The following is a 14,420-nucleotide window of genomic DNA, read 5'->3' on the forward strand; positions in this document are numbered from 1 at the left end:
ATGTTGTTTGGAATTGTGGACTCTGAGAAAGAAGATATCCATCAAAAAGGACTGGTGGCTAATTGGGCTCAAATTAAAAAAACAGAGCTTAGCAGCCATTGCTACACAGGGGCCTCTCACACAAACTGCACTTCAGGGACAAGCCTGCACTGAACCACCTGCCTGCACTGTGTTCCTGCCATCTGAGCCAGCCCCTATAAAGGGGTTGCTGGAGTGGTACTTCGACCAGTAGGACTGAAGCTTTCCCCATCCAGAGGAAGCTGCACAGCTAGATCTCCATTAGCATCTGCACCAACCAATCAGAGCAACTCCTTTCTTACCATTCAAGACAGTTCCTTTAGGGCCAATCAACTGAGGAATTGGAGCCCTCATTTGCATGAGGACAGACCAATTAGGAACCAAAGCAGGGATTTCTAAGTCTGATCCCAGCTCACATTCCCTTTCTACTGAAGATTGAAGACTGTTTCCCCCGGTTCAGAGGAGGTGAAACATGGCAGCCGTCACTGCAGAGCAGACCAGAACAGAGCTGTCTAGTCCGAGAGGACAGCCTTGCAGCCATGCTGCTTCATAATTGAGCTGCAACACTATTGAGCTGTTCCACAGCTGTGCTTTATCACAGTTGAGCTGTTTGCACTGAATAAAGTTTCCTTCTTCACTGCATCCCGAATTGAGGATTTCTACTGGTGTTGAATTGACAGCAATGACCGTCAGTTGACAAAACTGATTCTATTTTATCTTATCCTGGAGGCCCCTCCCTCCTCTTAAACGCTTATACATGACCAAGCCCAGACTCCTAGGAACATATCTGGGGGAAGGGCCAACACCCTGTCCGCCCCACCCCTGATCCCAGGACGCACTCCACTTATACAGCTATATAAGCACCCTACGCAAGCTCTGCGCAGCTTCCCAGATCCCGCGCCCCGCCCAGGCTGCTGAGCACAGGGTAAGCTCCCCTTCCCCCACCCTACGCCTATTACCGAGGTCGGGAAGGCCAGATCGGCCAGCCCCGGGCAGTTCCGGGCTCCAAACTGGAGTCACCGCCGCCCAGCACCAACCCCGGACCCTACATGGCCTGGGGTCACCGTAGTCCCCTCAAGTTCGCCAGGACTGCTCCCTGCACCGCCCATCTGCGCCCGCGATGCCACCTCCCTCTGCTGTGCGCCCCGCCCCGGGGGCGACCCCGGATCGCCCGCACTGCATCGGGGAGTCGAGGCCTGGCAGCCCCGTGAGGGACGGCGGTTGGGGAACGGTGGCTGGGAGGCAGACCTGGAGCCTGAGATCGGAATGTTTTTCTTCCTGAACTCCCTTCCTCCCCGAGCTGTTCGTGAAGGTTTCCCGGCAGCCCCGAGGCAGAACCCGCTTCTCCTTTCTGCGGGTGGAGGGAGGAAGAGGAGGTCCATGCGATCCTAGAGATCACTTTTCATCAACAATAATAATTCGATGTATTATGCACGAAGCAGCCAGCACAGCTATTATTCTTCCTTGCCTGTATGTGGGGGAAACTCTACAACAGCTATGAGACTTGGGACACTTAACCTCTCTAAACATTAGCAACTGAATCTCAGAAATAAGGATAATTATATCTACTTTACTGGAATTTGCTTTAATGTGTAATAAGTAGCTGTGGTTTTCTAATAGACGCATTTTTATTTCGGGTAAATGTGGGCAATGGCTTTATTGCCCAAATGAATCAGAGGCAATCCAAATGGTGGGAAACATATGTGCTCACAAACTTAGCAGGAAAGGCCCAGCCTTGGCTGCTGTGTCTGCAAGGTCAGAGCCCTTTAGGGTACCCTGGGTCCTGATCCTGGGTTACTGATGGATTCTTGGTCAGTTATCTCTAGTTCCCACATTTGTGAACATGAGAAGTTTAGGCTGTTCCAGGGCAGTTGGCACAAGTTGAGGAAGACATGGAGAAACGCCACTGCCTGATTTGTTCGTGTGGGCAGTGGGCAGCTCAGGCCTCTGTTCTGTGTTGTAGCCCTCGCCATGGAGCAGCTGAGCACAGCAAACACCAGGTTCGCCTTGGACCTCTTCCGCACCTTGAATGAGAGCAATCCTGCTGGAAACATCTTCATCTCTCCCATAAGCATTTCATCAGCGCTGGCCATGGTTGTTCTGGGGACCAGAGGCACTACTGCAGCACAGGTGTCCAAGGTGAGCAGAAACAAACAGAAATAGTCTCGTTTCCGTGCAAGTCTATGTTAAAAATGTGTGCCTTGGAGCTCTTACAGTGTTTTAAAAACTGGATTTCTGTGTCAACAACTATACATTGTGAAGCCAGACTTTCAGAAAAGCCCCGAGAACAATCCATTTTTTATGCCGGCTTTCATTCACAATCGAGTTTTCACTGAGAACATACTGTGTGCCAGGTGCTGTTTCGTGTTTGACTGAGGATATAGCAGTGAAGAAAGCTACAAAAAATCCCTGCAGTGTCCCACTTTTCTATTCCAGTGGGCAAAGGTTTAAGAGCTTCTCCTCCTGGACTAGGATTTTCCAGTTTCTGTGTTGCACATGGCCTGCTACCCGTAATATCTGTTATGTAATGATACTTTTGAGCATAATGACACATAGGAAAAGCACCATAGTGGAGAAGTTGGCGGTGTCACTTTTTTGAGGGAACAGGCAACAGCCATGTGGTTCTGTATTCTCCAGGCCTAGCCCTGTGCCTGGCACCAAGTGCCTCCTGTGTGAGCAGGAGGGCCCTGCAGGGAGAGGAGAACGGTGGGGTGTGGCAGCCACAGACAGGACCAAGCTCTGGGTTAAATGGCAGGTCACTCTTACAGCAGGAGAAGCAGCAGTAATGCCTGGCCTTCCTACTGGGTGTGCAGGGCACTTCTGTGCTACGTGTTCTTTAATTCTGAGAGGGGAACTCTGGCTTTCCTTGAAACTTAGGGGAATGGAGTGCCAAAAGTGAAGGAGGTCTTTCTAACATAATGGTAACAAATTATATGCCACCTGTAACTAGGGAAGGCCAGCCCTGGATTCAAGTTTATGGACCTATTCCAGCTGTAGAGCTTTTATTACTGTATTTTATGGAAAACCAACCATCTGTATCACTGCAGATAGGAAAGTTTTCAAATATCCACTTTTTAAAAACACCCTGGTACTATTATTAGTTGCTTTTTGCAGTTGCTTCTATTTTGAATCTTTCCAGGGATTTTATTACCTCAGCAAAGAATAGTTTGAAGGACACCCCCCACCCCATTTCCATTAAAGTACATTGATCATAGCAACTACACAAACATTCCATATCTTGATGAGTAACTGGACTTTGTACACTGTGTAGGTTTGTTCTTTGTGGGTTAAAACAAGGAACCAGCCCAGGCCTCATAAAACCATAAAGCGATTCTTGGTTTGTAACGTGGGAATTAAACTTTTGCCAAATGTTAAGTTTATACTCATAGACATTATTTTTAAATAAGTGTGTTACTGGTGCTAATAGTATAATTAAAAAACCCCTCAATCTGTAATATCTTTGTGTTTCTGCATAGGTGATGATTCTTATTTTTACTGTTTATTTCTGAGAACTTCAGTAAAATTATATTTGATACAGAATATACATATGAACATACCATTTATCATTTTCTTTAGAAAAAAGCAGATGTGTATAAATATTTAGTTTATTAACCAGTCATATTTGTGGAACTACAGTTACAACAAAACAAGTGATATAAAAAGTTTCTAATGTAATTATTATGTCTCACAAAACTATAAATTTTAGATTCTATTATTTGTTTTCCATTGAAAAATTAATAAAATATTGGGCTGGGAATTATCAATAATTAGTAATAAAAACACTAATTTGATGGATGCAAATGCCAAGGAATCCATTTATAATTTCAAAAAATCACTGGTTATAGAAATAACGTTTTCTTTATTTTAGGCTCTTTATTTCAATACGGTTGAAGAGATTCATTCAAGGTTTCAGAGTCTGAATGCTGATATCAACAAGCGTGGAGCTCCCTATATTCTGAAACTTGCTAATAGATTATATGGAGAGAAAACGTATAATTTCCTCCCTGTAAGTATTTTGCACTTGTTCTAAAACTCACTAGACGATGAGGACTTTTTTTCAGCACAATCAAGTCACAGAAGTTAGTTTTAATTTTTATAAACATTCAGAAAAACAATACAGAATAAAAATATATGACAGAGAGTATTCCCATTAATTGATGTGGTTTCATTTTATAGTCTTCAGAGTGAAAAGATCTATCCTGGCTGTTTTACTAAAGCAAGAGTGAATTCCATAATTTACTTCCAAGAACAATCAGACTTTGCTTATTTATGAAAATATTAATCAAAGGTTAGAAGAGAATTGGTAAATTTTATACACTACCAAAACCACTGAATTATACACATAAAAATGGTTAAGATGGTAATGTATTTTTTACCGTAATGCAAAAAGTATAAGGGTTAGAATTTTTGTTACAATGAAATTTATGCCTTTTAGGACAATTTCTATTGCTTTTAAGGATTTTAGAAAACCATTTCTGTATGTAGTAGGTGTTATTCATGACTTTTCCCCCTCTCCCTCCTTTCCTCCTTCCCACCCTTTCGCAGGAGTTCTTAGCTTCAACTCAAAAAATGTATGGTGCTGAATTGGCCAGTGTGGATTTTCAGCATACTTCTGAAGATGCAAGGAAGGTGATAAATGAGTGGGTCAAAGGGCAGACAGAAGGTAAGAGAGTGGGCAGAATGTAGTCATTACACACTGGTTGTTCTTTTCCTCCTTCCACCTTCTCAACCTGCAAATGATTCCCTCTCCCTTTTCCTCTGACCCTGTGCCACTGCCGAGTGCCAGAAAGCTTTCAAATGTAGAAATTCTTCAAAGTGGAAATTCAACATAATTTAACTGAAGCAGCTAAATATGTTTTCCCCAAAAGTTCCCCAAACTACATTTTAAAATTAAAACTAGCACTGAATGTAGAGTAAAAGAATCCAGTTTTGAGGAAAATTCAGCCTGGCCAAAATTTCTTAATACACATATGGAAAGACATTTCCTGATACTTGTGACTCAATATTCACAAACTACTGTGGTCATAACTGTTTTTGCCAACATCTTGTCTAAACCATCAGGGATGGTCGGTGGGACAGACTCTCCCTCAGCTGTTTCTTCACTACAGCTCTCTAACCTACTAGCCATGGAATGCGTCAAGGCACCTGCTGAACACCTGTCTTCCATACAAGGATTCATGGCCGTGATGTGGTCATGGGGAGTTCGTGTTAGTGGAGTCATTGTCCTACCTTTTGGATATTTATTAAAATGTTTTTTGTGAGAGTAGCTTCCATTTGGAGGATTTGTAGAAGTGATTTATTTACTAGTGACTAAAAACATTTTCGTTAAGGAATATTTTTTATGCCTGAAAAAGAATGGCCATTCACAAAATAAGGCTCATCGTTGATCACACACTCCAGAAAAGGAGGTTTCCTGTTTTTACCCCTTAAATCCTTGGTTTATTTCAAGTCAAAACACACCGGTAGGGCTTTCCTAAACTAATATGTTAAAGGAAATTAAATAGAAAGTATACATTTGAATTACATTTCAGTGCTGATTAAATGTCAATTCAAATGTGGAATTCTGATATATATATGAATTTTTGTAAAAAACTTACTTTATCTTTTTAGGGAAAATTCCAGAACTGTTGGCTGCAGGTGTGGTTGATAACATGACTAAACTTGTGCTAGTGAATGCCATCTATTTCAAAGGAAATTGGCAGGAGAAATTCATGAAAGAGGCCACAACCGATGCACCATTCAGGCTGAATAAGGTAAGGCGAGGTAACTGTATAAAATTACTCTTTGCTCTGAAAGAATGCAGATAATAATGTGAGTGACTTGTTTTTTCAACTGTCCAGAAAGACACAAAAATAGTGAAAATGATGTATCAGAAGAAGAAATTTCCATATGGCTACATCCAGGACCTTAAGTGCCGTGTGCTGGAACTGCCTTACCAAGGTGAGGAGCTCAGCATGGTTATCCTGCTGCCGGATGACATTGAGGACGAGTCCACGGGTCTGAAGAAGGTAAAGGCTCCCACACCGCATGCTCACGTTTCCTTTGACCTACCGATTCTGCCTTGTGTGTATGTCGTGCGGTCGGTACTTGTTATGTGTTTACTAGTGTTATTTAGCTTTCCTTTCTGACTCTTTATCATTCCTTTGTAAATTAGCCCAGGAACATTTACTACTCTGAAGCCCTAAGTTTAAATTTTTAGCTGCTGTTAGGGAACAGTTGTGGTGGGGAACATCTAAAGATCTACACTAAATGTAATATTGGTCAGTGGCAGCTCACAAAAACCCTCTTAAATGAACTTTAGAGGAAAGTACAGTAAAATGAGGATTGTTTTACTGAAACACATATTTTAAAATTTAAAACCCCAGAACATCAGCATATAGTTTTATCTTGTACTGTGAAAGCCTATTATTACACTGCTCATTCTCACCACAGTTCATGTTGATTGTGATTTAAATTTCCAGTAGCTTCCATGACAGAAAAGACTCATGTGACACGTTAGGGTAGAGCTAAGCCTATTTTCTAATATGAACTTGGTATGAGGTTTGTAGTACATATACTATAAAGGCTATGGCCTCTCTTGCCAAGCTAGAACTAGACAAAACTGTGAAGTTTATGTTTTTGGGTTTTTCTTAGTATCTCTGTCCTGGTTTTTCTCTACTTCCATCCCCCCCCACCCCCCCGCACACACACACACTCAACCAAACTTGCTCTCAGGAAGAGGTCCAATATTACCCATTTGCATGTATAAAGTATATATTAAAATCAATGTGTTCTTTATTTCAATTTCATTTCCATATTCATCTCTTCTCTGATTACAGGGAGACATTCTCTAACCCCATGAAAGGAATAATCAGCATCAATAGAACAAGTAGAATGATGGTTCTGTTCTAGTCCAATGGTAGTAATAATAGTAATGATAATAGCTGACATTTATGTAGCACTTACTATATGCCAAGCACTTTGTAAACATTAACTCATTCAATGTGCACAACAATGCTGTAAGGCAGGTTCTATTTTTACCCACATTTTAGGTAAGGAACTAGGCCCTTTTCTATTTTTACCTAGAAGCTAAATCTATTAGAGATTACTTCAGTTGTGTGAGGTTCACAGATAACTCTATGATCAGTGGAGTTCAGAATAAACAGAATAAATAACTGTCTCCCCAGTTATAAAGACAAATTTGCCTTGGCTAAATAGAAGAAAACTTTAAAAATTTCCCGTGCTCCACTCAACCAGTTAGAGTAATAACAGCCGTCATGGCTTATCACAGTAGCCCAGTGTGGTAGGGGCTTGGTAAGTCCTGGATAGATGGGTGGGTGGATGCATTGAGCGTTGATGGACTGGATGGATGTCTTTATGTCCCTGTTACATTGGGCCCTTAATGGCTTGGAACACAACTCTGTTTTGTTATCACCAATTGCTGGAAAGAAATGATATCCTCCAAGTGGAATCTGTTTTGGCACAATACATGAAGGAAACTAATTAGCAACTGATATTTTATGAGTCCGTTCCTTTAAATAATACTTTATTACCTTGCTTATATGAAATTGTTCTCACCTCTTCTTTTTGCCCATTCTCATTCCAGATCGAGAAACAATTGACTTTGGAAAAACTGCGTGAGTGGACCAAACCTGAGAATCTGGATCTCATAGAAGTCAATGTCCACTTGCCCAGGTTCAAGCTGGAAGAGAGCTATAACCTCAACTCTCACCTAGCCCGCCTGGGTATAGAGGATCTCTTTAATAGCAAGGCTGATCTGTCCGGCATGTCAGGAGCCAGAGATCTTTTCATATCAAAAGTTGTCCACAAGTCTTTTGTGGAAGTGAATGAGGAGGGCACAGAGGCAGCGGCAGCCACAGCAGGCATTGCCACCTTCTGCATGCTGATGCCAGAAGAAAACTTTGTGGTCGACCATCCATTCATTTTCTTCATTCGACACAATCCCTCAACTAACATCCTGTTCTTAGGTAGACTTTCTTCCCCTTAGGCACTGGAAATACAAGACCAACCTCAGAGCTTTATTACCTGCACTTTCAATGGTGATAATTTTCATATATCTTTCCAATAAAACTACCTTCCAAAACCAGGTCTTTAATTTCTTTTATAATGCCACCTCTGTTGGCTGTTTACACCCATTAACTTTGGTATACGTATCGATTTTCTTATTTTTATATTGAAAATTTTCAGTGAATGCCTCCGAATGCATCAATCACATGCGTAGATTCTTGACAATGTAATAATCTATGGAATTGCTATATTCTTCTGTTAGCTTTGGGAAACATTATAATAAGGTAATTTATTTCACAGATAGACTTTTGGAAGCTATAATAGAGAGACACTAGTTGTTGAAGGGAGGCTTAAAAACAGTATTCAATTGAAATATAGGGTAGCATCCCAATGAGGGGCCCCAGTTATAAAGACAAATTTGCCTTGGCCAATATTTTGGGCCCTTTGTCTATAGGATTAGACAAATGTATTCTAAAATGTATTCTATTACAGCCCTTCAGTTTTCAAACTATTAAAGAGTCACCTGGTGATAACCTTCCTTCCCTTTTTTGTTCTCCTTCATCCTACCTGACCATGTAGTTTGTGTGGGGTCACAAAGAGTCGAGAAGTAGGTATCTTATCATAAAAGATTCCAAGAAACTGCAAATAGAAAAATGTGGTAGGAGAAACCGTTAAGCAAACGGGATGCAAAGATCTCACTGTTAACCAGCTTGTGTGTTTTCTGATAAAGGCTCTTGACTTCCATCATCTGGTACAGGTTGTTATGGCAACCTGTTACAGCTTTGTGGAATGCTGTCCCATTTAAACTAGTATCAGTGGTGGGAGATGGGAGGCTCTTTGATTAACATAAATCTTTGTCAAATGTGCTCCTTGGTATGGGGCTTGAAATGCTGCATTTTCTTGTTCCCACAAAGCTGGCTAATAAAGTGTCCTACGATTCTGCCAGCAAGTCCTCTTCTTGTTTCTCCCCAATCGCAGAAAAGACAGGTCTATAAAATGGGGTTTTGGGACTGACAATACTGACATCCATGATGGTAGTGAGTGACTCCACAGAATAAAAACAAAATTTTAGCAAATCTATCGACAAGCTTTCCTTCTTTGTTTCTTAAAATACTAGCACCTACTACATTCCAGGTTCTCTTAGCTATAGGAAAAACAAGAAAATCAATAGTCACTGCATTCTGTAACTCTTGTCTTTTGGCTCCTTATCCTAAAATCTACTCAATGATTAGAGTAAATTGTGCTGATGAAGTAGAATCTGAACTGCAGAGCCCAAAGTGTCTCTACTCAAATACATTTTATATATGGGGGAACAGGCCCATGGGCTATAAGTAAATTTTTGACGGTCACAAGAACTACTGAATTCCAGAGCAGAAACTAGAATACAATTCATATTTATCTGGAAGACATCTAATTCTTGTAATAGTGAGCTAGGTAACTCAGACATCTTAGGACAAGTAAAAAACCAAAGAAACAGCCCAAAGCCAAGTGAGAGCTGATGTGATCAGGAAGAATTACTGAGCCAATCCAGGAAAATTTGGTGAATATGGAAATTTTGCCCTATGGGCATTTCCCACCCCAAAAGAGGTAAATGAGAAGTGAAGCAGGGATTTTGATGATGTTCAGGCCAGGCAGGCAGAGTTTGGGTCTGTCTAAAGTTGGAGCCCCATTATACTTCCTGTGCTTTCATTTGGCACCCTAAGAGATACACCCTACGAGTATGAGTGAACCGGCTCAGACTACAGTCCTGATGTAAGTCATTGGACAGTCCCCCAAATTCTAATCCCTGGAATTGGATGACATTCATTCTGGTTTGCTACTACCCAGAAACATGGCAGAGGCAAACAAAAATCATCTCTGGGGGAAGATTATGCATAAACCTCAAATTATTTTTACAACCAGCTTTTCAAATACAATATCTAGCACACAATCAAAGATGACAACATAAATTAAAACTAGTGTGTGCGGTGTGCGCAAATGCGCACACACACACACACACAAACACACACACAAACACACACACACACACACACCAAATAATACAGATAGAAGTACAGGGGCTCCAAGTATTGGAACTATCACACATAAATTATAAAACAACACTTTTCTATGATCAAGGTGATAAAAGAAAAAGTTAAACATTTCAGCAGATAACTGGAAATAAAAAGAAACATTGCATATTTGAATAAAAATGAAGTAGAAATCCTAGAGTTCAAAAATACAATTATAAATGAAGAACCAAATAGCTAAGATTCATCAGAAAATTAGAGATAGCAAAAAAGAGAAGTGTTTTTAATTGTCAGAACAGAAGAAATTATCCATGATTTCTTCCAGAAAGACAAATATAATAAGTAAGACCCAGAAAGATAAAAAATTGGAAAATATAAAGGGGAGGATAAGAAACTCAAAGCAGTCAGTAAGAAGATGCTTAAAAGGAAAAGAGAAGATGAGACAGTATGGGGAAGAATATTCAAAGTGTTAACATTCAAAATGTTCACTTCAATTCACAGTTTATATATAAACTTCAATTCACAGGTTCTAGAAACGCTACTCAAACCCCAAGCAGGATACTATAAAGAAATCCATCTTTAGACACGTACTAGTGAAACTGTAGAAGTACAAAACTATAACAGATGATGATAAAAGAAATCAGATAAAACAACCAAAGAAAAAAAACCAAAGTACCCTCAGAGGAGCAGCAGTTAGAAGGACAACACATAAATCAACAGAAATTCTGAGAGCCAGAGATCATAGACTGATTCCTTTAATACACTGGGAAAAACGCCACCAAAAAACTCTGCCAACCCAGAATTATTCCATATCCAGGAAAAATATCCCTCAAGATATTTTCAGACGAACAAAAACAGAGAATTCAACATTAGCAGACTTTAAAAAAAGAAAATCTAGAGGATATTCTTTATACAAAAGGAATATCAGAGTTGTAAAAAGAATGAAGAACAAAAAAAATTGTAAATATGATACATTTAAATAAATGTTGACCATATAAAAAATAATATCTACAGAATTGCAAATATATGCAAAATTAAAATAAATGATAGGGAGGAAAATGGACGTAAAATTCTAAAGTGCTTGCATTGTCTGGGAAAAGAATAAAAGTACAATTACAGTCATGCACTGCATAACGATATTTAAGTCAACAACATACCACATCTACATGGTGGTCCCATAAGATCATAATGAAGCTTAAAAATTCCTATTGCCCAGTGGTGTCATAACCACCATAATGTTGTAGCACAACACATTATTCACGTGTTTGTGGTGATACTGGAATAAACAAACCTACTGTGTTGCCTGTTGTATAAAAGTATAGTGCATATAATTATGTAGAGTACATAATACTTGATAATGATAAATGTCTATGTCATTTTTTGTCATAAACTACAAAAAATAGTTTATGTAGTTACGATACTATATTTCTACTATTATTTTAGAGTATATATTTTATGTATAAAAAAGTTTGCTGTAAAACAGTACTATGTTTCCCTGAAAATAAGACTTAGCCAGACAATCAGCTCTAATGCATCTTTTGGAGCAAAAATTAATATAAGACCTGGGTATAATATAATATATAATATAATATAATATAACATAATGTAATACTGGGTCTTATATTAATTTTTGCTCCAAAAGACGCATTAGAGCTGATTGGCTGGCTAGGTCTTATTTTCGGGGAAACAGGGTATGCCATGTTACAATGGCAGCAGGCTCATACATGTTGTGTTTACCATCTCTTGATTGCATTGATTTAATCTCTTGTTGTTTTATACAGTAACATGCTGTACAGGTTTGTAGCTTAGGACCAATAGGCTATACCATAAAGCCTAAGTGCGTAGTGGGCTATGTCATCTAGAATTGTATAAGTACACTCTATGATGTTCACAACAATTCGCCTAACAACGCAGTTCTTAAAATGTATCCTGTAGGTAAGCAGCACATGACTGTACAATTAAATTAGATTTTCATAAGTCAAGGATGCATTTTGTACTGTCTACAGCAGGGGTGTCCAAACGTTTTTCACCAAGGGCCACATGCAGTAAAATACACAAACAGCCGGGCCACTCACTCGAAGTGAAGTACATATTGCCTCACCTGGTTTATTTAAATAAACTAAATCAATCAGCCTACAACACTGCTTTTCAAGAATGGGATTTTTTTTTAGAACAAAAAAAGTTGGCAGTTCATTCTCAAAACAGCTGCCTCTGATTGCTTCTGGATAGTGGTCCTTGACAGACCTGGCGGGGGTGGGGATATAAAATAAATTATATACTATATTTCAAGCTTGTTATGCAAATAAGTTTCGATTGTAAACAGACCAACTAATATTTGTTTTAAAAATGCTATCAACATAAAATGATTACATTTATTAAGTAATAGGGCTTAATAACATATGGGACGTGTAATATATTTTGAACTCAGGGGACCACGGTTGCGCTCAGAGGGAAAAATGAAGTTGCGCTTTGGCCTGCGGGATTGCTCGCAGGTCCGGAGTCAGTTTTGTGGTTGAGATGCGATGGACGTCACAGAGATGGTCGTTGGTCATTTTGGTTCTCAATCTGCTTTTGTTCAGCCTCATCAGAGACACTGTTTGTTCACATATGTATGATGCGCCGAACAGACTGATCATTCTTTTTGCGCGGCGTCTTGGAAGAAACTTGGCTCCTTCCAAGCTCCGGTAGAAGTCAGGTAAGGAGAGAAGCTGATGTTGATTCCTCAGAGAATCATCACACTGCATTTCTATAAGTTCTAATTGCAGACTCTCTTGCACCTCTTCTGCATTTATCATGAAGGGTGTCGCGAACAGCTTGATATCGTTCTCAATGGTAGAAAAACCTTGGAAGCGCTGAGAAAATTCTGTGTGATCACAGACACATATTTCCCCTTTCTATCAGAGAGATCGGCCTTTGGAAACGCAGATCTGATTTCGGACAGTGTGGGGAAAGGCGCGACATTGAAGGTGCACAACTGTGCCTCAAACAGTCGGGGCTTCACACAGAACGCTTTCATGTGTGCGGGAAGCTGCGGTACGAGTTGGTCTTTGCCTTGTAGGTTTTTGTTGAGTGTGTTGAGGTGTTCAGTGAGATCAACTGAAAACGCCAGGTCTGCCAACCATCGAGGGTCACTCAGCTCGTGAAGAGGTCGGTCCTTTTCTTTGAAAAACTGGTCGATCTCTGATCTCAGAGAATAAAACCGCCGAAGCACGGAGCCGCGACTTAGCCAGGGCGCTTCTGAATGGTAGAGCAGATCCCCGTATTCAGCATCAACGCCAGGTAAGAAAGTCTGAAATTCCCTGTGGTAGAGTGCTCGTACTCGAATTCTGTTTACCGTTTTCACAACAGTGTTCACCATGTCGCTGAGCTGTACTGTCGTGGCGCAGAGGGCTTCTTGGTGGGTGATAGATACAGCGCATGCTACCTGCCCCACCTCCGCTCTCCTGCACCTCGGCGCACACCATAGCGGCCGTTCCTTTGCGCTCGCCTGTCATAGCTGGAGCTCCATCGTTGTAACTCCACACAACTTGTCCCATTTAAGTCCTGTCTTGTCAACTGCATTTGACACAGCTTCACAAATGTCTTTACCCGTTGTTGTGGTATTTAGACTGCTGAGATCAAGCAGCTCCTCCGTAACGCAAAAGTTATTGTCAACTCCCCGCAAAAAAATTAGTAACTGTGCGGTATCTGTGGCGTCTGTGCTCTCATCACATACAACGGAGCAGAAATCAAAAGCACACGTTTTGTCTGACAGTTGATGTTTTATGTTGGCTGACAAGTCTTCGATTCGCTGCACAACTGTGTTTCTTGATAGGCTAACGCTGTCGAATTCTTGACTTTTTTCTGGACACATTATTCCTGCAACTTTAGTGAGACACTGTTTTATAAATTCACCATCTGAAAAAGCCTTCCCATGCTGGGCAATGAGTTGAGCCACCTCATAGCTGGCTATTATGGCATTTTCTTCAGTTTTTTTGGCACAGGAAAAATACTGTTGTTGAGCTAGCAAGATAGTTGTCATTTGCTTAACCTTCTGTTCTCGTTCCACACCAGTGTAGGACATGTAGGTCTGATGTTTGGTTTCGTGGTGTCGTCTTACATTGTACTCCTTCATCACTGAGACACTCTCATTATAAATCAAACACACACACTTCCCCTTGACTTCCATGAAGAAGTATTCATTTTCCCACCATGTCTGAAATTTTCTACAGTCACTTGCTGTCTTGCGTTTCTTTGGTGTTGTCATTTTCAGCGCGCTGTGGCAAAATTTTTCTTTCCTTAATTTTGTTTTGTAGAGGAACTGCCTTGATCAACTCAGTTGCTCCACCTAGAGTTAACACCAAGAAATGCAATACCGCCAGGTTTCATGTGCGGGCCATATTCTGG

At 40.4% G+C, this 14,420-nt stretch overlaps 1 protein-coding gene across 3 annotated transcripts; it reads left to right on the forward strand.

The window, feature by feature from the left end:
* Positions 1 to 785: 785 nt before the first annotated feature.
* On the forward strand, positions 786 to 8,101 carry SERPINB1 (serpin family B member 1). 3 transcript variants are annotated; one of them, XM_033115636.1, is made up of 7 exons: positions 786 to 943; positions 1,982 to 2,157; positions 3,887 to 4,024; positions 4,564 to 4,681; positions 5,629 to 5,771; positions 5,859 to 6,026; positions 7,604 to 8,101. In XM_033115636.1, the coding sequence occupies exons 2-7, from the start codon at positions 1,990 to 1,992 to the stop codon at positions 8,003 to 8,005; spliced, it is 1,137 nt and encodes a 378-aa protein (XP_032971527.1). In that variant the 5' UTR covers positions 786 to 943; positions 1,982 to 1,989; the 3' UTR covers positions 8,006 to 8,101. The 3 variants fall into 3 exon arrangements, with proteins under 3 accessions (XP_032971527.1, XP_032971528.1, XP_032971529.1); XM_033115637.1 differs by lacking the exon at positions 786 to 943 and adding an exon at positions 1,000 to 1,320; XM_033115638.1 differs by lacking the exon at positions 786 to 943 and adding an exon at positions 1,355 to 1,488.
* Positions 8,102 to 14,420: the final 6,319 nt, after the last annotated feature.

The sequence above is a fragment of the Rhinolophus ferrumequinum genome, chromosome 9 (genome assembly GCF_004115265.2).
Source record: "Rhinolophus ferrumequinum isolate MPI-CBG mRhiFer1 chromosome 9, mRhiFer1_v1.p, whole genome shotgun sequence".
Lineage (NCBI taxonomy): Eukaryota > Metazoa > Chordata > Mammalia > Chiroptera > Rhinolophidae > Rhinolophus > Rhinolophus ferrumequinum.

Coding starts and splice junctions, on each gene's coding strand:
- SERPINB1 (XM_033115636.1), top strand. CDS start 1,990: ATGGAGCAGCTGAGCACAGCAAACACCAGGTTCGCCTTGGACCTCTTC. Junction 4,025..4,563: donor AAACGTATAATTTCCTCCCT/GTAAGTATTTTG, acceptor ACCCTTTCGCAG/GAGTTCTTAGCTTCAACTCA. Junction 6,027..7,603: donor AGTCCACGGGTCTGAAGAAG/GTAAAGGCTCCC, acceptor TTCTCATTCCAG/ATCGAGAAACAATTGACTTT.